Consider the following 22,424-nt stretch of genomic DNA (forward strand, 5'->3'; position numbering starts at 1 on the left):
CATAGCGCTCCGACGGCAATTGCCGTCGTGTCCAAAGGTTCCTTTCGTCTAAGACAGTCATGGCAAGTTCTTCATTTTCTCATTCGAGACTCTACTAACATCCCCCTGCTCTGCTAACAGCCGCAGGTAAAACATTTTTCGTATCCAATAACTGGCTTTCATATACCAATGTCCAATTCTAGAACGAGTATATCGAGGAACACATAAAACGCCATGGTAGACGATTAGATTACTACGAACGCAAGTGCGTGATTCTTATTATCGTGGCCTTACCTTTCCGTGCTAATGGCCCCGAGTACAGACGTAAAAAAGAGGCTCGTGCTGCCCATAAATCATCAGCAGTAGCCCAGAAAGCCTTCGGTCTTAAGGCCAAGATCCTGCACGCGAAACGTCACGCAGAAAAGGTTCAACTCAAAAAGACCCTCAAAGCTCACGACGAGCGCAATGTCAAGCAGGCCGACACATCTGCCGTTCCAGATGGTGCATTACCTACGTATCTACTTGACCGTGAAGGCCAGAAGGATGCCAAAGCTCTTTCAACCGCAATCAAGCAGAAAAGAAAGGACAAGGCGGCTAAATTTGCGGTTCCATTACCCAAAGTCCGGGGGATTGCGGAGGATGAAATGTTCAAGGTGATGAAGACAGGGAAGAGCAAGAGCAAATCATGGAAGCGGATGGTTACGAAAGCGACATTCGTTGGGGAGGGATTCACCAGAAAACCTGTCAAGATGGAGAGATTTGTTCGTCCTATGGCACTTCGATATAAGAAGGCCAACGTTACCCATCGTAAGTCTCGATATCTTGTTGCATACCAAGCTTGGACCTGACCATCCCTGTAGCGGAGTTAAAAGCCACTTTCCAACTTCAAATTCTTGGGGTCAAGAAGAATCCGCAGTCACCAATGTATACTCAACTCGGAGTTTTGACCAAAGGCACTGTCATCGAGGTCAACGTGTCGGAGCTTGGAATGGTCACGACAGGTGGTAAGGTAGTATTTGGGAAGTATGCTCAGATTACGAATAATCCTGAGAACGATGGGTGCATAAATGCTGTTCTTCGTAAGTTCTTCCACTTGGTTGCAAGCACATCGCCCTAATCGAACTTTGTAGTTGTATGACCTCTGACAATTGCAGTGTCGTATTCAAGAGGTCCCTTCAGTGTTTCAAAAGTAGTTCACTATCACACAAGTAACTCCCTTGCATCGTATGAGGTGCATACGTTTGTTCAGGTTGTACGGATCTCCCTCTATGCGCGTTAGAGCGCAACGCCATGAGAAAATAGCCTTATGGTCTTCATGATACGATAAGTAGTCAGTCTCGCTGTGTGCTTGTATCGTTAAATCACTGGTAGCTTAAATAACGATGGTCGTGTTGCACAAATAAGACGTTGATAAGACATTGTTGTGGTATGTTTACCACTTCTCTTGCCTAGTCGTCCATGTCAACCTCGAACACTCCCGCATCGGCTTCAGATTCCGCCTCACCGGCTCCTGATGCTGCGAGGCGTCATGTACTCACTGCTGTCGAGCGCCAGCGCTCACAACTTGACCGACTCCTCAAAGATCCCTCGAAGCCGGCCTATGTACCTCCTGCACCGAAGGACAAGACTATTCGCCCGGCTCGCGAGATGATGAAGAATGTCCAGGGATCAAGTGCTGGAGCTGGAAGTGGCGAGTTCCATGTATACAAAGCCAGTAGACGCAGAGAATATGAGCGACTGAAGATGATGGAGGATGAAGCGAGAATTGTATGTGGAACAGCTCTGTAAAAATATGTCTCCTGAATGTTTGACAGGAATCTGAAACAGCAGAGTTTGAGAGAAAGCGGAAAGAGGCGGAAGATACAGCTGAAGCCAAGACGGCCAAAAACCGAGCAAAGCGACAAAAGAAGAAGGAAAGGGCAAAAGTCAAACCATCAGAGAAAGGCGACGGCAAGGATGGCGCACAAGAAGCTCCGTTGAAGAAAAGACGATTGGTGAATGGAAAGGAGCTCGTGTTTAGGAAACCTGGGGAGGAGAGCGACGAGGAAGATGCAGACGATGCCACAAATCACAATGAAGTCGGTTTACAGGAAACCCTAGAGGCGGAGGTTCCACCCGAAGAAGCACCCCGAATTGCGCAAGAGCAACGGATAACCTTTCACGAAGATGACTAGGCTCGCTTTCAGCCTGTCTGTGTCCTCAGTTTTCATCAGCTTGGTTTCTGCTCGACGCCAGTCCCTGATATTTGCAAGGACCTCTGCCGCACACCCTTCCAGTCGACACGATCAAGTCATAAGTACATTAATAACGCACTTCAGTATGTACGCAAGTTCCCTCCTTTACATATGTGCTGTTGAACGTCGATTTATTCAATGAAGCGCCTTTTGATTCGCACGGTCCCATCCAATAACCCGCCAGCGATCATTGCGATGTGGGTCGTCAGAGGAGTGATAAAACTTTGCATGATCGTCCAGAGTGATTGCAGAGGAACGCGCGCGAACATTGACGTTTCGGAGTTTGGGAGTTGAACGTTGATCGAGCAGTGCTGCTCGGTTGAAAGCGCTGCTAGTGCTAATGCCTCGTAATCAGCAACCTAGGCTCACACTGCCCATGAGCTAGCTAGTAAGCACCAGCGTCTATCATGCCCACTGAACTTCATCCCTAGTCCCAATATTCCTTCTCGTCCCACCACTCAGCCCGTCGACCGTCTGTAGCATTTGTCATTTTCTTCGTCGCGCTATCATACCTGGAAGCTTGGGGCGATTAACGATCAATCATACTTGAAGATGGGCCACTCCATATGACCTTGGTAATCGTGTGGTGGTCTTGACTCTTCACGCTCCATCTGCGGTAATCCGCATTAAAAATTCTCAAAGTCTCCTTCCACATACCCGCGGGCATTCCATGAAGAAGTCATTAAAGTCATGGAATGAGCTGCTCAACCGCGAGCAAAATTTCGGTAAGCAAAACTCGATATCAGGATATTCGATGGTCAAAGGCATGCACGCATTGAAGAGTCATTGACATAATCGAACTCTATCCAGTATTGTTTAGCACACGGAGGCAAACCCATGGCCGCTATGAGCCTCAGTGGACTAACACCCCGTCAAGGTCAACACCACTGACCGCGACTCGCGAGGGAGCACCCGATTAAGTTTTCCGGTACCTATTTATTCAGTGAACATCTTTGCAGTTCTGCACGTGTAGCTAGCTAGCCAATGCCCTAATTTAAGCGACGAACATTTGTCTCTTAGAAAAGAATCTTCAACTTCACAAGTATTTGCTGTTGATTGTCCGATCAATCTTATCTCTATTTGATCTTTATGGCGCTGGAGCAACATTAATACTAACCTGACCGCTTTCCTACACCATCATCTAGCAAACAGTTTGACCCCTTTGGCTTGCCGAATACTCTGAGTCTTACCGCGAAGAGTCTACAAGCGTACTTGACCTCGATGAGTGAAGCGTTCGAGGACGACTTTGAGATCACTGACGATGTCGACGACCCCGAGATCATCGCGCTGACTGAGTTGGGGACGACTCTCATCCAGGCTATCCTGGAGAAAGAACCTATGTCAAACGTGCAAGATTTAATAGATGCAGGAGCACCCCTGTGGTATCAAGACGAGGAAGGTACTTCAGCTCTGCATGCTGCTGTCTACGTCGAAAACGAGCGGCTTGTGAGGTTACTCATCGAGGAAGGCGCCGTCTGGAACACAGGTGCAGCAGATCTCACCAAAGGAATGCCTCCGTTGACTAAGTAGGACTATAGTCGACAACTTGCAGAATACTGCGGGTGACGTTGCCTTGTCCCTCAACAATGTGGTGTGTTACAACTTAATCCGCGATGCAGGCATCCGATCAGGTACTATTCTTGGTTTCACTTTCGAGGAGTTGCTCATAGATGTCCCAGAGTTGCTTTTGACCTTACTCTCGTCGCAGACATCTCTCAATCCCACCCCGTCAACACTTGTACTTCAAGATGTGGATGACTCCGCAGCTGGGTCGACAGATGCCTTTTTGTCGTCTAAGTTGCGCTACACTCAAGATGCCCATGGCCAGGATATTTGCCTGCTTGAACTTGATGATGGCCAAGAAGTAGGCGTTATGATGGGATGGGAACGGGAGATCAGTAAGTGCAGCCCTGCGAGTGCAGTGTAATGTCGAATGAGGTGGTTTCTCAGTGCAGAAAACTGTGGAGAAATTGTGCCTCGATCACGCAAAGCGGGACCGAGGGTTGAAAGTCCTCAACGTCGGGTTTGGTCTTGGTATCGTGAGGACCGCGCTGAGTTAGCAGCGCAATCTTCTGACGCATGGCACAGATCGATAATTTCTTCCAAAACCTCAGCACACCCCCCGCATTGCATGTGATTGTAGAACCTCACCGTGACGTTCTCGCTCACATGAAAGAACAAGGGTGGTACGACAAGAAGGGGGTGAGCATATTGGAGGGCAAGTGGCAAGACTGCATTGCCAGCGAAGCCCTCCAAGGATTTGGGAAGTTTGATGTTGTCTACACGGATACCTTCTCAGAGAACTATAGCGGTGAGTCAATACCCATCACTAGTAGACAGTGGAATATTAATGTTTTCTTGTTAAGAACTTCATAAATTCTTCAAACATCTACGGGAGCTTCTGGCGAGTCCTGAATCGAGGTTCAGCTTCTTCAATGGTCTAGGCGCAACGAGTGCGTTTATGGTCGAACTTCGTATTCCTGCGAACTAAACATATCTGCAGATGCGCTCTTTTATGACGTGTATACTCGGTTGTCGGAACTGCACCTTTCCGATGCCGGAGTAGATGTTGTCTGGAGTGACGTGGACGTGAGCTCTCAAAAAGATGAAGAGAGATGGGGGGGAACGCGGAAGTACTTCTCTTTGCCAATTTACCGTTTACCGATAGCGCGGCTGAAGGAAATTTAAAACAATAAATTCTTTTATCGCAGTCAAAGGTAGTCAATCCAAGATAATGATCATTTGACAAAACCAGGATGTTACAGACTATGAGCTCGAAAAGACCCGCCAATCTAGATTCACTGCCAGCTGGTAGACCGAGCTTACCGACGATAATGTCTCATCGAAATCTAGGGGCGTGCGCTGATAGGCAAGACTATCCTTTTGTAGAATCCTTATACATGTCTTGTTTGCAACGTTGCTATGCCAGTTTGATAGTCCTCACAATACAGTGCTGAGTGGACAACTCCATCACAACACACCGCCTTGCAATTGCCAAACCAACCGCAGCGCAGCTCCTCAAAACTCAAGTACTCTGACCTGACTCAAGAGCCGGCTCTTACTTTCTATCCCTTTCTCACTCACAAGCAGGCCTTGTAGCAGAATTGACAGGCTCAATCTTGCTTTTCCTCCATCTCACTGATCACGATCTAGTTTGATACAATTTTGTTGCGGGGCCATCTACTGCATTTATCTGAACGTCGCCTTTGCTGATTTCCTTCGAAATGGCATCCAGTCCTCCCAAGTACGATAGCATGATGCAACCTACACTGCCCCTTTGGTCCAGCTCCAAGACCCAGAAGAATGAGGTGATAGTGGTGTGTAGTTCATCCTCTGCCCTCAATGAAGCGATTGATGGATTTCTTCTAGGAACTATCGCGTACTCAACCTCCTCCGCTATTGCCTATCGACTTGCGAGGCTACGTGGGTCCAAAGTTTCATACGTAGGAACCTCACAAAGTGCTCATCACCTGCAACTAGGTTTCTCCCGATAAGTGGGAGACTCGCATACGTGCTGCCACGCGCGTTGCTTCCCGTTATTCCAAGCCAATGCTGGAAAGAACCTGGATGTTCATAGTCCTGATGTAAACCCGTCTCTTCTTTCTCTCTATTTTTCTCTGATATCCCACTTTAGGTTGACGTTCATTGCCCCGCTTGTGGCTTACTACGACACCCTTCATTATCTCAACAATGGACAAGATTTCAACGATGAACAGGAGGATCGTCAAGATGAGTTCATCTGGAAGGCCAGGCTCATCGCCCTTGGTATTATAGTTGGTCTTTGGTTCGTCATGTTTTTGCCCGTTGTCATCTGGAAACATGTGGTGAGCTTGGATCTGTTGTTTTATAACTTCAAGTGTACTGAAATGAAGTCCGGCAAAGGGACGCGTAAAAGTAAATAACATGATTGATTCCTGGTCTAAGGATGATGTCCGGTCTGCCTCTTCTTATGCGGCTATTCCCACCTGGAAAGTCACCATGCCCGGCATGTTCAGGGACGTGATTGTAGGTCATCTTCTACATGCTCATTACTCAACCTCAGTTTCATATTTCTGGGCTTCTTTAGGTTCTAGCTGTCTCCTACCCTGCGCCACCTAGTAACTTTGACTACGAGGCCTACCTTCCTCCAGTAAGCATGCGTATTAATTGTCTATGCTATGTGGCTAAAGATGCACTAGTACATCGCGCCTCCCACTGAGGCTGCGCCGTCATACGAGGTTACCAAACGGTTATCAGGTCTCCAGGGGGATGGTAAATTCGGCGACATTCCACTCTATGAAGACGCCAAGGAGATCGCAGTGTAGAATAGCAACAACAGATACTATAGCTAGCGTCATAAAACTTAGAATGCAGGTCATTCTCGATGATATTGATCGTGGGAAATATGATACTTCGGTCGAGAACTTCGAAGCTCAAGCAAGTCTCCTGAGGTCCTTCCTCCGACAGTAGCTCGTGCAATGACGATCTATAGCTTATATATCTACGATAGGTGAGCAAATTGGCTGGTTGGTCAGTAGATCATGTTGTCCAACCGCCGAGTCAGACACTGCGCATGTGTTTACTATCAGGACTGGCACCGAACCAAGCCGCCAAAGCGAGCCGGAGAAGGAGGTGGCATTTTAAATGCTGTCTCCCAAGCTGTTTCCCCGCTTGCGCCAGACAGTGCAGCTCCTACCCCATCAGCATTTAGCAGTCCCCGAAATACGCTGTCTTCGACATCGGGATTGGTTGTTGCTGTGGGCGAGGATCCTGTAACGCCTTTACAAATCCCGACTGAGCATGCAAGGTCAAATATCCTTCCTTTTGATGAAGAGGCAAAGCTAGTATATGGCGTCATCCTGTCGCTCAGGAACATGGTCAGAAAGATCTCCGGAAGGTATGCATTTACCTGCTTATCCCATCCAATCCTAACCTGATAGCATGTAAAAGAGACGAGCAGTTTACCAGCTACCGCACATCGGTATACAGGCTTCACTTGTATGAAACCGTATCTGGCTACAAGTTCGTCATGTTGAGCGACGCAGCTACTGACGGTCTTCGCTTCGTCCTTCGTCAAATCTATAGCGGCCCTTTCCTCGACTTCGTTGTCCGCAACCCTCTCGTCTCGATGGACTCTCGTTCTCAGGGTATCGACAATGATTATTTCCGTGCTAGTATCGATCGTCTTGTCCGTGGACTCTCAGTTTTTAATTGATCATGATCCGAAAACGGCTCACTCTATCAATATCTACATAACATACCATAATCAAGATGGTAAATAGCAAGCAAAATTACCAATGAATGGAAAGGAAACAGAGCATGTTGATAATCATTAAGAGGACGGTGCGGGTATTTGTCCAGGTCCGGTGGAAGCTCCCTCCTGTCGTTCCAACTGTTTCCTCAACTGACCCATGAGCGACTTCTTGATCTCTTTTTCCTGTTTGCTAGCCCCCTTGTCGCCGTCAGCTTCCTCGCTTTCTCCTGCTACCGCTTCGTCGAGGGCGAGCTTAGTCTCCCCAAGCCTGAGCATATCTTCTTCAATCGTCCCGCGACTGATAAGCTTCACGACATCGACATCTCGCTTCTGTCCAATGCGATAAGCGCGGTCTTGCGCCTGCCGATCATTGTGAGGATTAAAGTCCTGGTCAAACCTACGGAGCATGAGAAATGGTCGCTTGTACATTGATTATATCACTCACATGACAACGACGCTTGCAGCTGTCAAGTTGATACCCATGCCACCTGCCTTCGTCGAAAGGAGGAACACAGGTATCGATGCGTCGTCAGTGAACTCATCCACAAGCGTCTGCCGCACATCTACGGCAGTTGAGCCAGTCAAAATTAGATACTTGATGTCCTTCAGCTTTAAAACCGCTTGAAGAATGTCTAGTATCTGCGTGAACTGTAAGGAATATTGTCAAGTGAGAAACTCTTTACTAAAACATGGGGACCACGAACCTGAGAAAATATCAGAACCTTTCGATCCTCCTTCCCATAATCCTCGAGCAACCGCAATAAAACTGATATCTTTCCAGCATTGAGATAACAATTCTCGTCCTGGAGAAAATTTCTTGTGGACTGCGCAGCGTGAGTACCCTGCATCAATAAAAAAAAGTCTAGCTCCGACCTTATAGCCCTGACAAAATAACTGAAGTTCTGCGTCGGTCATGACTTCCATATCCTCCTTGACGTACTCAAAGACTGCGCCACGCTTCTTGAATTCCGGCTCCTTCAGCAGCTGTTTGGCTATCGAAGACAACGCCTGATCATTATACAGCTTGCGGAATAACATGGGATGCGAGGCTGCCTTGCGCAAATCCATAAGCACGTTGGAGCTGTTTTCCAGGTATTTGTCCTTGACACGGGTATTGGCTTTCGTCTTCTTCTTGACGGCTTTGCCATTCGTGACTGGTGTCGATGTACCAGATGCGTCGGGAGTAGGACCTTCTACATCCAATATCGTTTTGCGTGACCGTTGGAGAGCATCGTTATATATCGATCGCTGTATGTCGGTCATTTCACACCATTCTATCCGTTCGGTTTTTAGGGGAAGGTCCTTAAGAACCTGTCATAACAGAAGGTCATATTTCAAGCATGACTTGCGCGGCAGCGTCATGGACTTGCCTGATCCTTGCGCCGTCGAAGGACAAATGGCGTCATCATTTTCTTAGCTCTTGAAATACGCTCCTGAGACAGCAATGTAACTTTGGCATCACCCTTCGTCTTGAAGATCGCTCGCAAGGTCTCTAGCTTCGCCGAGAGCATATCGGGAAGGATGAAGTTCATCAATGACTAAGAACGTTTGGTTGACGTGAAATCGAACTGAGCAGGTCAAAGTATTAGACTCACCACCAGCTCTTGAAGGTTGTTCTGCAAAGGAGTGCCGGTCAAAAGTAGTCGCCATTTCGCCTCAAATTTGAGCAACGCCTGATAACGTTGAGACTGGAAGTTTTTCAAGACGTGTCCCTCGTCGAAAACGATAGTCTGGACCACGTGTGAAGAACTCGAATGATACAAGGCGCATATGTTGACTTACGTCCCACTCTATTTTTCTGAAGAACTTGCGGTCTCTGTCGTCGCCTTGAGCAAGGTTGTAGGTAGTGATTAACACCTCCCACCCCGTCCCATTCTTGCTTGATCCCCGCTGTGTGTCAATCAGCATCTGTCGCAAGTTTGCCCGCTCCTCTTTTCCGGCATAGAAAGTCTGCACTGATATCGAGGGTGCGAACCGAGCAAACTCTCGACACCAGTTTTCTAGCGTTGATGATCTACAAGAAACGATGTCAAGGGAAACACGCAATCAAGGAACGGGTCAAGCATACGGAACGATGACGAGGTGTGGACCAAAGTTTCCACGTTCTTTGAGCAGAGCGAAGAAGCTGATGACTTGAATGGTCTTTCCGAGACCTGCGTACTCCCGTGAGCGTTCTTGCTTTTCAAACCGAGGGAGGACAAACCCATTTCGTCGGCTAGAATACTACTGTGTCTTTTCCTATAGAGCAGCCACAACCAATTGATGCCAAGAAGTTGATAGTCTTTGAGCGTTATCCCTTCCGCAATAATCGAGGGTTGAGATGAGACGTAGCCCTTGGATGCAGCATCGTTTGAAATTTTCAATGAACGCAGGCTTAATGAGTCTTCCTCGATCTGATCCGGGGCCAGTGATGCTTCCTTTCCTTTGCCCTTGTTTGATGAGTCTTCCGTAGTCCAAGTGGCAATAGCAGCACGTAGCGTTGAACCAATTTTCTCGCACTCTTGAAGGATGCCATCGACAGTGTCATAGCCTGCAAGGATCTCCTGGCAGTCTTCGAACATACGGGGGCTGATTCCGGATGGTCCTGCCTTTTTCTTGCCTTGGTTAAGCTTCGTATTGAGGTCCGTTATTGAAGAATAAGGGCGAAGCTCGATGATCTTTTCGGCTTGCTCTGGGGTACAACCTGTTGTGAACTGAGCAGCTGCGACTTAATAGAGGGAGTAGGGAAGGTGTACCAGTTAATTCTTGAATAGCATCTGCATTGGCCTGGTTGAAATACTCAAACGCTGTCCTTTCCCTGGAAATCTCTCCATTTTGGCTGGCTCGCGGAAGCTCCTCTTCGCTCTCACTAGCTTCGGCCTCGTCGTCAGAGATGATCAACTTCTTTGGTCGCTTGCGGCGTGGGGCTCTAATGGCAGGCGTGGATGGGGATGTAGGCGACATGGCTCTGGGTATGGCGATGTTGGTAACAGCAGGGGATCGCGTGGTATCCAATGTAGCCCTGTTAGCGTAGATGGATGATTTCTTGGCTTTCTCCCGGAGAGCGGCGCGTATGGCTTTGGTAGCTTCATCTACCTCTTCCACTCTCCCAGTCTCGACAGCAGAAGGTTCTGGTGGTGGCATGGATGGTGCTTTAGTAACAGTGGCAGAACTGGATGGAGTCGATGCAGGTGCGGGCTTCCATGACGAATCAGAGAGGAGCAAGGATGCCTTGTTGTCATTCCCTCTGGCTTCGTTCCAAGCAGCCTTGAGGGTGGCCAGGTCACGACCAGGGTGCGACAGCTGGAATACCGTGAACTCATATGAGTCAGCATGGTCTGGGCGCCGAACGATCCGCTTCGAGGGTCCTTCCAGCGACGACCTGACATCCAGCATCGATTCATCTGACGACTGCGACTGCCTTTCTGCGCTCATGTTCTGTTTCCGCCTTTGTCCTGGGCGTTGGATGTCGGGAGAACCAGGGGTTACCATCCCGATTGGTCGAGCGTCGGAGGGTGTTCCGCGATTTATACGCTTCCTCGGTGGACCTTCATCCCCCAAACCATCGACTTCTGATAACGGTCTTACATCTCCCGCCCATGGACGCGACGGACGCGTGAATGACGCGTGAGTAGGGCCACTGTGGACAAACCCACTTGATGAGGACAGGACGTCGGGTACGGTTGAGGGCCCGGATTGACTCCACAGATTGTACTGACCAGGACCGGTCGCTGAGGAGCTGCCTTGTGTGTACTGAAGATGATGTGGTTGATAAGGCTGATGATAGCCTGCATCTGGAAGTAGGGGGCTAGAATTGGGGACAAGGACGATGCCTCGTGACGGAGTCGCGGGGGGATGGTATCGCGCTGGTGCCGTAGCATCTCGAGACTGAGGAGGAGGTACAAAGGAAGGCAAAGCGACGTTGCTGGGTGCTGCTGAAGAGGTAGTGGCTTCAGATCCATCTTTGTTGGGTTTCTTCTGAAACCTTAGTCCGCCAACCGAGCTCGTTTTCTGTGGAAACGACGGGCGCTTTGTGAGAAAACGATATAAAAGCTGAGCTCTCAACTAACTCTACTGTTTGCGACGTCGTCGACAGACATTGACGACGACATACTAAGTTAAATTTTCGAGAAAGGATGAGAAGGACCCGAAGGACCTGTAAGTTGTTGCCTACAAGTTGGTGGGAGACAAAGTGGACGTAGCCAGATAACTCGCAACGTCGGAGAGTCAAAGAATGTGGCACAAGAAAACTATATTTCACTAGGTAATAGACAAGAAAAGCCAATTGGCTGTACAATAGGTAGGTGTAAGGTATGTAAGGACACTGTAGCTGTCGCGTGGATAGCTGTGGATGGGGAGTAGAAGACTTGCATGTCCACCGTGTACATGCTGCGGTAGAAGGTGCATGAATTGGGAGCGAACACGTCCGCCATCGATCATGTCGAAAGAATGAAGCAAGATGTGGTAGTACCAGATGCACGCTGGCCTCTTGATGCAAATAGTTTGATAGTTGCATGCTACGGATTGCGAGAAGTCGACGACAGAAGACAGACAGGTTTAAAAGATTTATTGTCGGATGAACTACATAAGAGTAATGAGCTTGAACGGAGAAGTGACGACGTACGTAGAGAAAGAGTTTAGCATGTAGGTGATGTGCTACACAAATACTCAGAATCGATCAACAGATCAGGAGTAGATCAAGATCGCACACCGAAATGTCCCGGATACCAGGACTCGAATAAAATTCCGACTTAATCGTACCAAGTTCGCAGGGAATACTAACAAATATCTGCTTTGCATAAAAGAGAATGTAAGCCAAGTGAAGGAAAATAAGCCTTGGATCTACTCACATCAGTAGAGGTACAATAATGATGTCCAGATCCAACTGAAAATTTGATATACAAATAAAGGAGGTTACCCTCTGACAGTTTATCATCCACATTAGATATCACGAAAAGCTCACGAGAGGCAAGACAAGTCGTCCTGTAGCCATAGTATATAGAACTTTGCGTCTAGAGGTTCATAGCAACGACAACAACACCTGGGAATTTTCGGAAGAAACCGGACGACGTAGAAAACGAGCCCAACCTATGAGCTCGTTGAAGGAGACTGTCTCAAACATTGTGACAGATCAGCATCGGCAACAGAAGTGAACACGAGTCACTAAAAACGTTGAAAAGAAAAGAAGAAGAAAAACAGTCAAACTAAGCTTAAGCACAGTCAAAACTGGGGATGGGCCAAGATTGAAGGTAACATTGGGTGTGGGAGATGGTGGTAGTTTGAGTTCAAGATGGATAACGCCCAAATTACCACTTTGGCAGTGTCAAAGGCACTTGCCGAACCGCAGGCACTGCGCACGACGCAATGTCAGCAGACTAAACTTTAGTAAACGCTTCCCTCGTCGCTTCCCTCCTTATACTACTGCAACCATCATGCTTAGTTTTTCCGATGTGATATTTGTGCTAGGGACCTTGGGCTTGTCATTGGCAATCTTGGTACCACTAGCTGGCACATTGGTGCGCTTCAGGGCACACTACAACCCAAAGGGTCTGCAACTTGACTCAGAGGGCGGCGTGCAACCCCATACTGGTCCAGTCATCTCATCCTTCTTTGCAATGTTGAGAAGGGTACACAGAATCGAAGTAGGCATTCCCGCATGTTCAGATGAATATCGTTCTGACTGTGCAACGTTCTTAGGGTTGGCTAGGACTATACAAGGGATTGAGTATGTTCCCAATAATAATCATACCATCATGCGACATCTGACACGTGTTGCCCAGTGCCTTCGTTGTTGTCAAGTCTCGTCATCACCTTCTTCTTGGTAATTTTCTTGAGTGACAGTAACCTTCGCCACGGAACATACAGCGCCCCTGATGCTGGCGCCGTCGGCATACTCTTCTATAGTATTTTTGCCATGCTTGTATCTCTTCCGCAGGTAATCATCACGAACCGGTTAGTTCATTTCATTCAGCTCATTGTCGACGACCTTCAAACTTAATTTATTAACTCGGTTTAGCGCAATAACCACACCCCATAAGCTGCCGTACTTGAACGCAATTTACTCACTCCGTGTTCTCCTGACACCCACTGAGCGCCGGAAACCTTGGATTCTTTATCTCACGCCTGGTCTCCTAGCCGTTCAAGTGGCTCACATCGCCTACGTCGTTCTCGGTCTGCGGACCATCCGGCAGCTCCTTCTCCCAGGACTCGCCAATCCAGGCTTTCCCAACCGAGATGAGATCTCTCCCGTCAAGGCCACCATCTTCTTGGTCATCGCGCTTCTGAGCACAGCCATTCTTACCCCCTTGGAAGTCATTGCCATCAGGCTTTCTATCCAACGGAACCACGCAGCCCCTGAATTCAACTCCATCTCACAGGAAGAGGATGGCGACGCCGAGGAAGCAACGGAGTACGCCGGTGCTGACGAGGATGTCATTGGGTATGTGACATCATCTTTTTGGTCCGAGTTCCCCAAGTTAACGTTTCATAAATGTAGCCTGAGAACCGAGAGGGAGCCGTACATCGGCTTGGTTGATTGTGCGAAGAGGATTATCGAAGAGGAAGGCTGGAGCGCGCTTTATCGTGCATGGTGGTTGACGACGTTGGGCAGCCTGAGCGGCGCACTTTCATAAAGATTCTCATTTCTGATCCATGCCGACTTTCCACAACGGACCGTATCTCGGATCGCGAAGACGACGTTCGAATCGGAACACACTCTGTATTAACGTTGTACTTAGCCGCCGCCCATTAATTCATCTGACAGTTGCCTGCATCATGTTCAATGTACGTACGTCGTGCGTGAGATGGCCGAGTGCGGCATCGTCTGATTGATCTCCTGCGCAACTCTTGCGTACGAAACTGTCTACTCAATGTGCCGAACTATTAAGAATGTAATGGACGCGACCGAGTATTCATCTGGATTGGCAGTGTGCATTAATGAGAACGATTACAAATTAACTTGTCTACCTAGTGCAGAAAGGGGCGGTCCCGTAATGCACGACTCTGTACTGTCGCTTCTTAATTGACACTTCAAGCGAGTGCTTTCCAAGAGACCCTACCATTTTATAATGGTAGGACTTCCTCTTGATTGATGGCGGAACTTCGAAACGTTTCTCTCACGTAGTACTGTCCTCGATCTTCGCACCAACATTCGCACAGTGATACAAGCCAGCGTGATAATACCGCTTCACGTTGAATTATGTAGGCCAGAGACTTCGCCAACATAGTAACTATTACTATAACTCGCATTACCTTATTGCACGACCGTAGGTGTGACAAGAACAAATGTCCTACCCATCAAGCTGACCCATCTCCCTGCTCGACTACTCCAAGCGTGCCGTTGTCAGCCGTATGTGATGAAGCCGCGGTGTCCGACGTAGCAACAGAAGAAGGCTGTCCTCCTGTCGTCGAACTAGTATTCCCTTGCCCAGAAGACACACCCCTCGACATCATAGTATTCAATAAATATGCCAACCCGCTCACTTGCGGTGACTGTAGCAGCGACACATTTATCTCTAGACTCAAAATTGTTCCATTGGAAGTAGACCCTCGTAGCACAGCTGCTGGCTGTGGCTGATCTGGAGGCGGGAGCGACGCAGCGGGGATAGGCACTATTCCGAGAGCATGAAGGGAGGACAACGAACTAACGGGTAGCTGTACTGGAATTGCACCAGAAGTCGATGTCGTAGTGGTAGCGGCTGAAGCAGTTGATGAGGGCGTCGAGTAAAAACTCGACGTTGTAGTCCCTTGAGAGGTATTGGTATATGGTTGAGTGAATGCGTATGGGTACGTGCGATAGTACTGGGCTTGGGAGGCTTGAGGATAATAGGCTGGGCGAAAGGAACTGACGGTAACATTTGCCGCGACGCGTTTTTCACGTTGTGACGCGTCCAGTTCGTTCCGTGCGTTGCGTAACTCGGTGCTGACAGATGAGGTTTCTGCCCGTTCGTACTCTACTACAGCTTGAGTCAGCACGTATGATTGATCGTCTGGCGAAGGTCGCTAAGGATCACATAGTATAGAGTCAGCGAAAAGAGCAGCGGCTGCATGGAAAAAACAAACCACGCCGGACTTCATTTTAGCGCGTCGGAACCGCGCCTGAAGTTTTCTCAGTCGACGGTGACATTCCAGTGCAAATTGAGTGTCTATATGACAAGCAAAATAAGACATTCCGCCACCGTGATGTAAGATACAGTGCTGTCCTACCTTCAATTTCATCCCGGATGACATCGTGGGCCTTCCCCTTCCCTTTCGCACGTCTCCTTTCAGTGACAGTCCTTAGGTCTTCTTGAGGTTGTTGAAAGACGTGATATGGAAGAAGCCGATGAACAACATCCACTGCATCAACAAAAGGAGAATCCACGTCAGGATTCAGTACCGCTGCGTGATCAGCAGCAAGGCACGAAGCAAAACTGTCCAGTGCATCAGTAAAAGCCATGCCATGAACTCCAAGACGTACCCCTCCGCAGTTTCCCTTATGATATGCAGATCCTCGGCGGTTCGATTGTGCAGATAGCTCACCAGACTGGATGCTGTATTACTGATAGATCCGTTTACGGTGGGAGTGTGTAGGGATGATAGACCTGCGACGGGGTCCTGCGATGAAGAAGAGGAAAAACTTTGAGGTGGCGGATCATTTGGTGACCATGTAGCCGTGCTGGATGACTGTTCGACTGGTTTCAGAGAGAAGCTATGCGCAGCAAAAGAGGTCTGCGCATTCAACATTTTCTTGACTTTGTTGTGTTTGTGATGCTTTGCCTTGTGACAATCCCCGTGACCGCGCGAACAGGAGAATTTAGGGCAAGCCTCTTCGAGGAGTACGGTATTCAATTTTCGTTTTAAAAAACATTACAGGTAGGTACTCTCGATACTTCAACGGTCAAAATTTTCCTCAGCAATTGAGATGGGTGGCCGTGTGATGAGTACAGATTTTAGCTTCTTCAGCCAATCAGACGCCTGAGCAACTTCTTCAGCATTGCTATTTGCAACACGTTCCAGGTAATCCTTGGCAAGCAGTAAATCCCCTCCCGCAATCATCATGTGGTGGCGGGCGACAAATATACTCGACTTGGCATAGTCTTGGACAGGTCGTTCTACAGGACTGAGGTGAGTTGGTGTAAACTTGGAGAACAAGAACGAACCTTCGATGCGACATATTTCCACAACCCGTCGGTGGTAGGCTGCGGCCTCCGCTTGCTCCTCCAGCTCTTCATGCAATTTGGCCAGTTTCAAGTGAATGGTGGTCTCACGAGGGTCAGCACCAAGCAAAGCACGCTTCAGACATTCAACGGCCTCCTTTAGCCTGTGGGTATTGTACCTCTATTAGCGGCCCCTTTTTCAAGGAAAGGAAAAAAAAACGGACCTGCCGATTTCTTCGTAACAAGCACCTTGGGCTTGCCACAGGCGGACATCATATGGCCTTGGTAAAATGTTGACTTCTCACAAATAAAATAGGACATCTCAGAAGCTGACCTGAGAGCGGTCGCGTGCTGATAGTAATAAAGCGCATATCGGTGCATGCTTAGCAATTCATAAGCCTGGCCTAGACCGTACCACGCCCTGTAGTCTTTCCGATTCACATCTCGAAGACGACATATAATTAGCATTCAACCGGTTTGATATTTCACGCATCGGAGGGACACATACCAACTGCTCGACGATAGGCTTCGATGGCGGCGTGCGAATTCTTCATTTCAACGTACTCATGGCCCATCAATGTCCACGCAGACAAATAAGTTCGATCCAGCTCGGTCGCCCGTCTGAAATATTTGACCGCTTTCTCGTGCTCTGCACGAAGGGAATAATGATTTCCTGCGTTCCGAAGGTCAACATACATGAGCATTTGCGACTTTATGTCACGACTGACCAACCAAGCAGCACACTTCCTGGCCGATCTTTGTCGAGTTCGAGAAATTCATGCGCTAGCCTAGAAAGCTTCAGCCGATTGTCGGTAACATAGAGTATGTTGGAGTAGACGTCGATATCGTCGAAACGGTACGGAGCAATCGCCAGGATTTTTTCGAACTGTTTTTCTGCCTGTCCGAAGTCTTTTTCATCATAATCATATAAAGCACTTGTCCAAAGGCAAAGGACCGACCATGTAAATGGTATAAGGCACAAGCCCGTAGACTCATGACCCAAGTACTGTCGCGGAAACAGTCATCCCCAAGAAGACGATCGCACATGGCCAGCTCGTTTTCTGATGGACTGTGGAGTTCGTTCATCGTTCGAATTTGAAACATTATAATGAGGGGATGAGTTGCAGGAAGAGGCAACAACGGAAGGAGTGCTGATAACTGATAGTAGTCAAAAAAAAACGGAAAGCTCTGACATGCTCTCTACCAACCTCATCGCCATCGCCAACACAGCTGCACAAGAGGGTCCATACTGACCAGTTCCAGTGGTAACCACTGATGGACCGTATAATACTTTCAATGGCTTCCTCTCGACGGTTGAGCCGTGATAAGAACACAGCTTTCCTAAAATAAAAAATGGAACCAAAGATTCTATGGAGATGGCACGAGGAGCCTGCGGTCGTGAACTTACAGGAAAAGAAGCCAAGGATCTGTGGCGTTCTTGACCCTTTCTAGAAGAGTTGGAAGCAGACGATTTATGGGAACGGGGGGTTGACCCCGAGTATCTACCAAGATGTTTCTAAAGGCAATGGAGAGCATATGAATATAGACCCACTATTTTGTCTGTACCAATCTCGCTGCGCCTTGCGTTCTGCAGCCTTCATAACCATGTCAGTTGTTGTCGGAGGACATGACTTGCGTGACAAACCAAAAAGCAACTATAAAGGTAGATAAATCGTGCTTTGGCACTCTTGCAATTCTTTACGGTGAATTCGACCCTTGTGAACTCTTTCGCTGCCATGAAAGCCTGGGCAGCAAATAAGGCAGCTTCATCCTGTGCTTCCCACTCAGTTTCTTGAGCACGGACATCAGGGGAGTGTGGCAGAAGATGGGTCTGGTTTCCAGGAGTAACAGGGATACATAGTGCAGCGGCGGAATCAAGTGATGGATCCACAAAGGACAATGGGGGTCTAGGAGAGCGAGAGCGGGCGGGAGTAGATGTCGAGAAAGTGGCGAATGCTTCGGAAATCAAAGTGTCGCGTTTGTTTGAAGGAATGGCGTAATAGAGTTCAGAAGACCTAAGAAAATTCTGAAGTTCAGCCACCCGACTATCAGCTTGAAAAACGATACCATTTGGATGCAACTGTCAGGCCTCTTTCTGCGCAATCTTGAATCGATTGCCGCAAGTCAGTAACAAGTCTAGCATCCATCAGAGGTACTGAGGATGACATGATGACGTCGGCCGACGTTGATTCGGTTAAAAGACGTGATGAATGATAAATGTGTAAGCTGAAACCGACGGTCCGACTGGCAGCCAGAAGGCAGCGAAGGAGTAAGTTTTAGCTCCTTACGGAACAGATATGCGGGATGTGACAGATGTAGAAGATCAGAAAGAAAAAAGCCAAGACCAAACTCAAAATGCAAGTTTGGATCTAATCGGAGCCTGTCAGAGGTGGTTTCTGGAACGCGAAGGCGGGAATTTTGGATGAACTTGAAGGATATGCCTGCTCCCACTTAGAGGTAGTTGAAGTAAGTACTTTACGCGGCATATCGCGTATCCCACGCTTTTGGTAATTAACAAACTAAGAACATGACAGTCTCTTTGTATAGTATAATCAGATCCTTATACTGCAGGCTTGACAGGTCAAAGAACCTGTTCGCAATCCTGACAGACATCTATTCGAACCTTCCTCAGTTCAAAGTTCAACCTAGTAGAATCAGAAGTGGCGCCACGATGTCCAGCTACACAGCAATCATCTTGTTAATCATCCTGTTCTTCTGTGTCAGGCTATTTTCTACCGTATTTTCTTCCAGACCTCGCAAGCTCGCCACAAAACCTCTACAACCATGCAGCGTCGCCATTTTTCTCGGTTCAGGTAAATCCGATTATTTCTTTTGTACCGGTCCTCCCGGACAGCTTGACCCTGTCGATTTTAGGGGGGCATACCGGTGAAGCATTGAAGCTGGTTTCCGCACTTGATTTTAGCCGCTACACCCCACGGACTTACATCATCAGCGAAGGTGACGTCTTAAGCGCACGGAAAGCTCTCGCATTGGAGCACCTCAAGGCCACTCAAGATGTTTTCTCCGACGTACGAAATTTATCCCGCGTTTCAAATCCCCATCTGATTCGTTTCAGATAGGATCATTTCATTCCACCGCCGTATAAACTCTTGACCATTCCCCGTGCGCGCCGCGTCCATCAGTCGTTGCTTAGCACACCGCCAGATGCTGTCAAATCACTACTAGCCTGCATTTATCTCCTCTCGGTTCGCCCGTTGTTCAAGAAAGGTCCTTTCCGGCACCCGTTCGCGGACCTTCTGATCCTCAATGGTCCCGGAACATGTGTCTTTTTATGTGCAGCGATTCTTCTCAATAGGGCAAGTTCTAGATTTCTTTCAAGCCATCACTTGCATAATCTTGATCTGTGATGCAAATCAGCTTATCGGACTACCTAGTCCACGGGTTATGTACATTGAATCTTTCGCCCGTGTCAAATCTCTCTCACTTTCTGGAAAGCTGCTCTATCATTTTGCCGATCGGTGAGATTGACATCTCATATACAGGGAAATTAACTTATCCGCTTTCCAGTTTCGTAGTCCAGTGGCCAGATCTTGTGCAGCCCTGGCGGTCGAGAAGATTATCGTGGATGCCTTGTATGATTTTTACACGGAACCACAATTGTTATTTGATCGATCGGCGCACATTGTTTGCATTTCACTGATTAAGTCACACGTCCTCACTGAGTACTCGGCTTTGAGGCTAAGCCCAAACACTGCATTTACGTTGTGTATACAGCCTTAGTCGTCGGGGGTTTTCCAACTCGCTTGGCAGGCCGCAGCATTCATATCTATTCGTGACCACGTTGACCTTCAAGGCGTTTCTGTGAGAACTCTTGGGTACCACAATGATGAAATGGAGTACAACTAGATTCACATCGTGTCCACAAGATGAACAATTAAGCTAAACCCAACCGAGGTGCCGTGAGGCCATTTGGCCGTGACCACACTGGACAGGTATGTGGGGTAGAAACTTCTACTTCCTTGTCCAACGATCTTCTCCATTACTTCCACCCCTTCTGGATGGGCTGGCGCTCCTGGCGCGGCCGCCCTCCCTTCTGCTCGGTTCCCACCCTCCTCCACCGCCTTCGGTCTTGGAAGGATGAAGTCTCCTTTCTAGTCTTTGTCCTGCGCGGAGAGACGAAACTAGGTCTTTTGAGGCGAGGCGGAGATGCATGAAATTACAAAAACCACCACGGTTACATTCACCATTCTCGTTCTGGCGGCAACATGCCTCCCGGAAGTCCGTGACAGGGGAGAGTTCCGCGTATAGCGGGCGTCCTAATAGGCGAAAGTTAGGTAGGTACCCGGGTCATAAAGAATTCCATGCCCACCTGCATACCACCGATCATTCAAATTGTCTACAGCTGCCTGTGCCTCCGTTTCCCACTCGTACCGAGCGTAAACATTACCGATTAAATGGTCCCCGACATTGTCGCAAACCTAATGGAGTAGAAATGCCACGAAGGTGTTAGATTAAGGACAGGTACTCACATGTAATTCCAACAAGTGTCCAAACTTTGCTAATTCGCAGTACAAATCTTCATACACAGCATCAAATCCTTCTTGGAGCTCGGCTTCGGTGAGCTTGCAAATAGGATCATGGGCGGGGTTATGGTACACGTTTGGAAGTAAGATCGTTTGCGAAAAGGGTGGCCTTATGTGCTTTCTTGAGCATCTGTCGCCGTGTCTGCAAGCACCAATCTAACCATTGGTCGTGAATTGGGCGACTTCTGGGCAAAAGCAAATCACGCGTACCTTGTAGTAGAAAGAGCAATTTACACGATCTTGCTCTGTTCCGAAGATGTTTGCCTGGTAAACGATATTCAATGATGTAACTAACCACAATAAATGATTGACGCTCACCAAGTGAGATGCCATGTTCGATGATACAATTCCGAGCCGCGAAGCAGTGTAGTACTAGTTCGTTGGAAGGAACTTTTGACGAGCACAACAACAGAGACAAACTAAGATCGCGGAGTCCCAATATGTCCTGGATGAGTAAGCATAGTGAATTTAGTAAGTATGTATGTTCTCGAGGTGACACAAGTAAGTACCACCAAGAGGAGTACAGCACAAGGCGAACGGTTGATTTGGCACAGCTGATCACATTTGAACTTATGTCACCAGTACATTTGAGCTCGTACAATTATCGTGAGTGCATAACCGCATCAACATTTATTCTATCTTGTTCCCCAGATTTCTGGGTGATTTTGCGGCTCAAGAAGGTATGGGCTTCTTCCGCTAGGCGGCACCGAGCGCTGCACAACTTATTGCCCTCTTTGACATGGAAATTTTAATTTATTAATCACATCCGAGGATTTCCACCAATTGTCTGTACCCAACTCGACAGCCAGTTGACCTTACTTGACGTTTTATGCCTTTTCTAATTCTAGGGTAGGGCACGTTTATCTTTTCTGATTGGAACTTGCGCTCTCCGGGGCCCAAGAAAACTAATGAGCTTCTTTACCAAAGCGGACTTCCTGCTTCGCATATGCCTGACTGATGGAAGGTCCATAAAGGGAGCTCCTAGCGGTGTTGCGCCTGATGAAGAGAATCTGATATCAGAAGATACAAACCAGAGTTTCAGACCTGTGTCCTCAACAAAGACGATCAGCATAGGCGTCTCCTTTGAGCGCAAGGCTTCACAGCCCGTTTACAAGACCATTTCTCTTCCAGAAGAAGTGTGGGTTCAGGGACTTCCTGACGGCCCACGACGTGATCGATTAGTGTGTGGGAGCACAGTTCTAACGAGTTAACAAGCAAACCAAATACTCTATGATTGCTTGAAACAAACTGTAGCTGACACTTGCCATTTTAGAACAACGTCAAAAGTTTAAAATTGCAGGGCGTTCCTGTTAATAGA

At 48.1% G+C, this 22,424-nt stretch overlaps 11 protein-coding genes across 11 annotated transcripts; 7 read left to right on the forward strand and 4 right to left on the reverse strand.

Annotated features, from left to right (window-relative positions):
- Window positions 1-3: 3 nt before the first annotated feature.
- On the forward strand, window positions 4-1,437 carry EDB91DRAFT_1152168 (ribosomal protein S8e/ribosomal biogenesis NSA2). The gene is made up of 6 exons (XM_041319469.1): window positions 4-62; window positions 121-126; window positions 183-244; window positions 302-786; window positions 840-1,058; window positions 1,110-1,437. Exons 1-6 carry the CDS (start codon window positions 60-62, stop codon window positions 1,115-1,117), a joined length of 783 nt encoding a protein of 260 aa, XP_041173811.1. The 5' UTR covers window positions 4-59; the 3' UTR covers window positions 1,118-1,437.
- EDB91DRAFT_677145 (DUF1168-domain-containing protein) lies at window positions 1,390-2,252 on the forward strand. The gene is made up of 2 exons (XM_041328066.1): window positions 1,390-1,746; window positions 1,794-2,252. The coding sequence occupies exons 1-2, from the start codon at window positions 1,438-1,440 to the stop codon at window positions 2,151-2,153; spliced, it is 669 nt and encodes a 222-aa protein (XP_041173812.1). The 5' UTR covers window positions 1,390-1,437; the 3' UTR covers window positions 2,154-2,252.
- Window positions 2,253-3,241: 989 nt separating this feature from the next.
- On the forward strand, window positions 3,242-4,980 carry EDB91DRAFT_1152175 (S-adenosyl-L-methionine-dependent methyltransferase). Its single transcript, XM_041319470.1, has 7 exons — window positions 3,242-3,699; window positions 3,752-3,844; window positions 3,893-4,111; window positions 4,164-4,252; window positions 4,302-4,524; window positions 4,580-4,666; window positions 4,717-4,980. Exons 1-7 carry the CDS (start codon window positions 3,435-3,437, stop codon window positions 4,899-4,901), a joined length of 1,161 nt encoding a protein of 386 aa, XP_041173813.1. The 5' UTR covers window positions 3,242-3,434; the 3' UTR covers window positions 4,902-4,980.
- A 148-nt stretch (window positions 4,981-5,128) lies between these two features.
- EDB91DRAFT_1338387 (uncharacterized protein) lies at window positions 5,129-6,580 on the forward strand. Its single transcript, XM_041325621.1, has 7 exons — window positions 5,129-5,530; window positions 5,583-5,636; window positions 5,694-5,797; window positions 5,848-6,037; window positions 6,096-6,218; window positions 6,280-6,342; window positions 6,392-6,580. The coding sequence occupies exons 1-7, from the start codon at window positions 5,438-5,440 to the stop codon at window positions 6,515-6,517; spliced, it is 753 nt and encodes a 250-aa protein (XP_041173814.1). The 5' UTR covers window positions 5,129-5,437; the 3' UTR covers window positions 6,518-6,580.
- EDB91DRAFT_677437 (snare-like protein) lies at window positions 6,171-7,466 on the forward strand. Its single transcript, XM_041328068.1, has 5 exons — window positions 6,171-6,218; window positions 6,280-6,342; window positions 6,392-6,702; window positions 6,757-7,089; window positions 7,143-7,466. The coding sequence occupies exons 3-5, from the start codon at window positions 6,671-6,673 to the stop codon at window positions 7,405-7,407; spliced, it is 630 nt and encodes a 209-aa protein (XP_041173815.1). The 5' UTR covers window positions 6,171-6,218; window positions 6,280-6,342; window positions 6,392-6,670; the 3' UTR covers window positions 7,408-7,466.
- Window positions 7,143-11,619, reverse strand: EDB91DRAFT_677502 (SNF2 family N-terminal domain-containing protein). Its single transcript, XM_041328069.1, has 11 exons — window positions 11,496-11,619; window positions 10,182-11,436; window positions 9,650-10,129; window positions 9,515-9,599; window positions 9,229-9,460; window positions 9,042-9,176; window positions 8,817-8,984; window positions 8,320-8,757; window positions 8,151-8,270; window positions 7,892-8,094; window positions 7,143-7,843 (listed from the first exon to the last, which is right to left on the reverse strand). Exons 1-11 carry the CDS (start codon window positions 11,535-11,537, stop codon window positions 7,525-7,527), a joined length of 3,477 nt encoding a protein of 1,158 aa, XP_041173816.1. The 5' UTR covers window positions 11,538-11,619; the 3' UTR covers window positions 7,143-7,524.
- Window positions 11,620-12,766: 1,147 nt separating this feature from the next.
- EDB91DRAFT_1226679 (mitochondrial carrier) lies at window positions 12,767-14,234 on the forward strand. The gene is made up of 5 exons (XM_041320992.1): window positions 12,767-13,067; window positions 13,123-13,150; window positions 13,206-13,377; window positions 13,442-13,864; window positions 13,922-14,234. Exons 1-5 carry the CDS (start codon window positions 12,858-12,860, stop codon window positions 14,055-14,057), a joined length of 969 nt encoding a protein of 322 aa, XP_041173817.1. The 5' UTR covers window positions 12,767-12,857; the 3' UTR covers window positions 14,058-14,234.
- A 310-nt stretch (window positions 14,235-14,544) lies between these two features.
- EDB91DRAFT_1152189 (uncharacterized protein) lies at window positions 14,545-16,162 on the reverse strand. The gene is made up of 4 exons (XM_041319471.1): window positions 15,884-16,162; window positions 15,631-15,836; window positions 15,487-15,569; window positions 14,545-15,426 (listed from the first exon to the last, which is right to left on the reverse strand). Exons 1-4 carry the CDS (start codon window positions 16,147-16,149, stop codon window positions 14,722-14,724), a joined length of 1,260 nt encoding a protein of 419 aa, XP_041173818.1. The 5' UTR covers window positions 16,150-16,162; the 3' UTR covers window positions 14,545-14,721.
- Window positions 16,163-16,223: 61 nt separating this feature from the next.
- Window positions 16,224-19,087, reverse strand: EDB91DRAFT_1152196 (uncharacterized protein). The gene is made up of 12 exons (XM_041319472.1): window positions 18,630-19,087; window positions 18,208-18,577; window positions 18,115-18,157; window positions 17,971-18,064; window positions 17,771-17,903; window positions 17,522-17,720; window positions 17,295-17,471; window positions 17,071-17,235; window positions 16,897-17,005; window positions 16,787-16,843; window positions 16,566-16,726; window positions 16,224-16,517 (listed from the first exon to the last, which is right to left on the reverse strand). The coding sequence occupies exons 1-12, from the start codon at window positions 18,728-18,730 to the stop codon at window positions 16,297-16,299; spliced, it is 1,830 nt and encodes a 609-aa protein (XP_041173819.1). The 5' UTR covers window positions 18,731-19,087; the 3' UTR covers window positions 16,224-16,296.
- Window positions 19,088-19,233: 146 nt separating this feature from the next.
- On the forward strand, window positions 19,234-20,223 carry EDB91DRAFT_1058181 (glycosyltransferase family 1 protein; the record flags this gene model as incomplete). The annotated part of the gene is given in 5 exon segments (XM_041314136.1): window positions 19,234-19,375; window positions 19,437-19,579; window positions 19,643-19,883; window positions 19,903-20,041; window positions 20,091-20,223. 5 exon segments carry the CDS (start codon window positions 19,234-19,236, stop codon window positions 20,221-20,223), a joined length of 798 nt encoding a protein of 265 aa, XP_041173820.1.
- A 122-nt stretch (window positions 20,224-20,345) lies between these two features.
- On the reverse strand, window positions 20,346-21,505 carry EDB91DRAFT_1152210 (uncharacterized protein). The gene is made up of 5 exons (XM_041319473.1): window positions 21,425-21,505; window positions 21,317-21,370; window positions 21,053-21,262; window positions 20,893-21,001; window positions 20,346-20,839 (listed from the first exon to the last, which is right to left on the reverse strand). Exons 1-5 carry the CDS (start codon window positions 21,437-21,439, stop codon window positions 20,535-20,537), a joined length of 693 nt encoding a protein of 230 aa, XP_041173821.1. The 5' UTR covers window positions 21,440-21,505; the 3' UTR covers window positions 20,346-20,534.
- Window positions 21,506-22,424: the final 919 nt, after the last annotated feature.

The sequence above is a fragment of the Suillus paluster genome (assembly GCF_016628075.1).
Source record: "Suillus paluster strain FC165 chromosome Unknown EDB91scaffold_59, whole genome shotgun sequence".
NCBI lineage: Eukaryota > Fungi > Basidiomycota > Agaricomycetes > Boletales > Suillaceae > Suillus > Suillus paluster.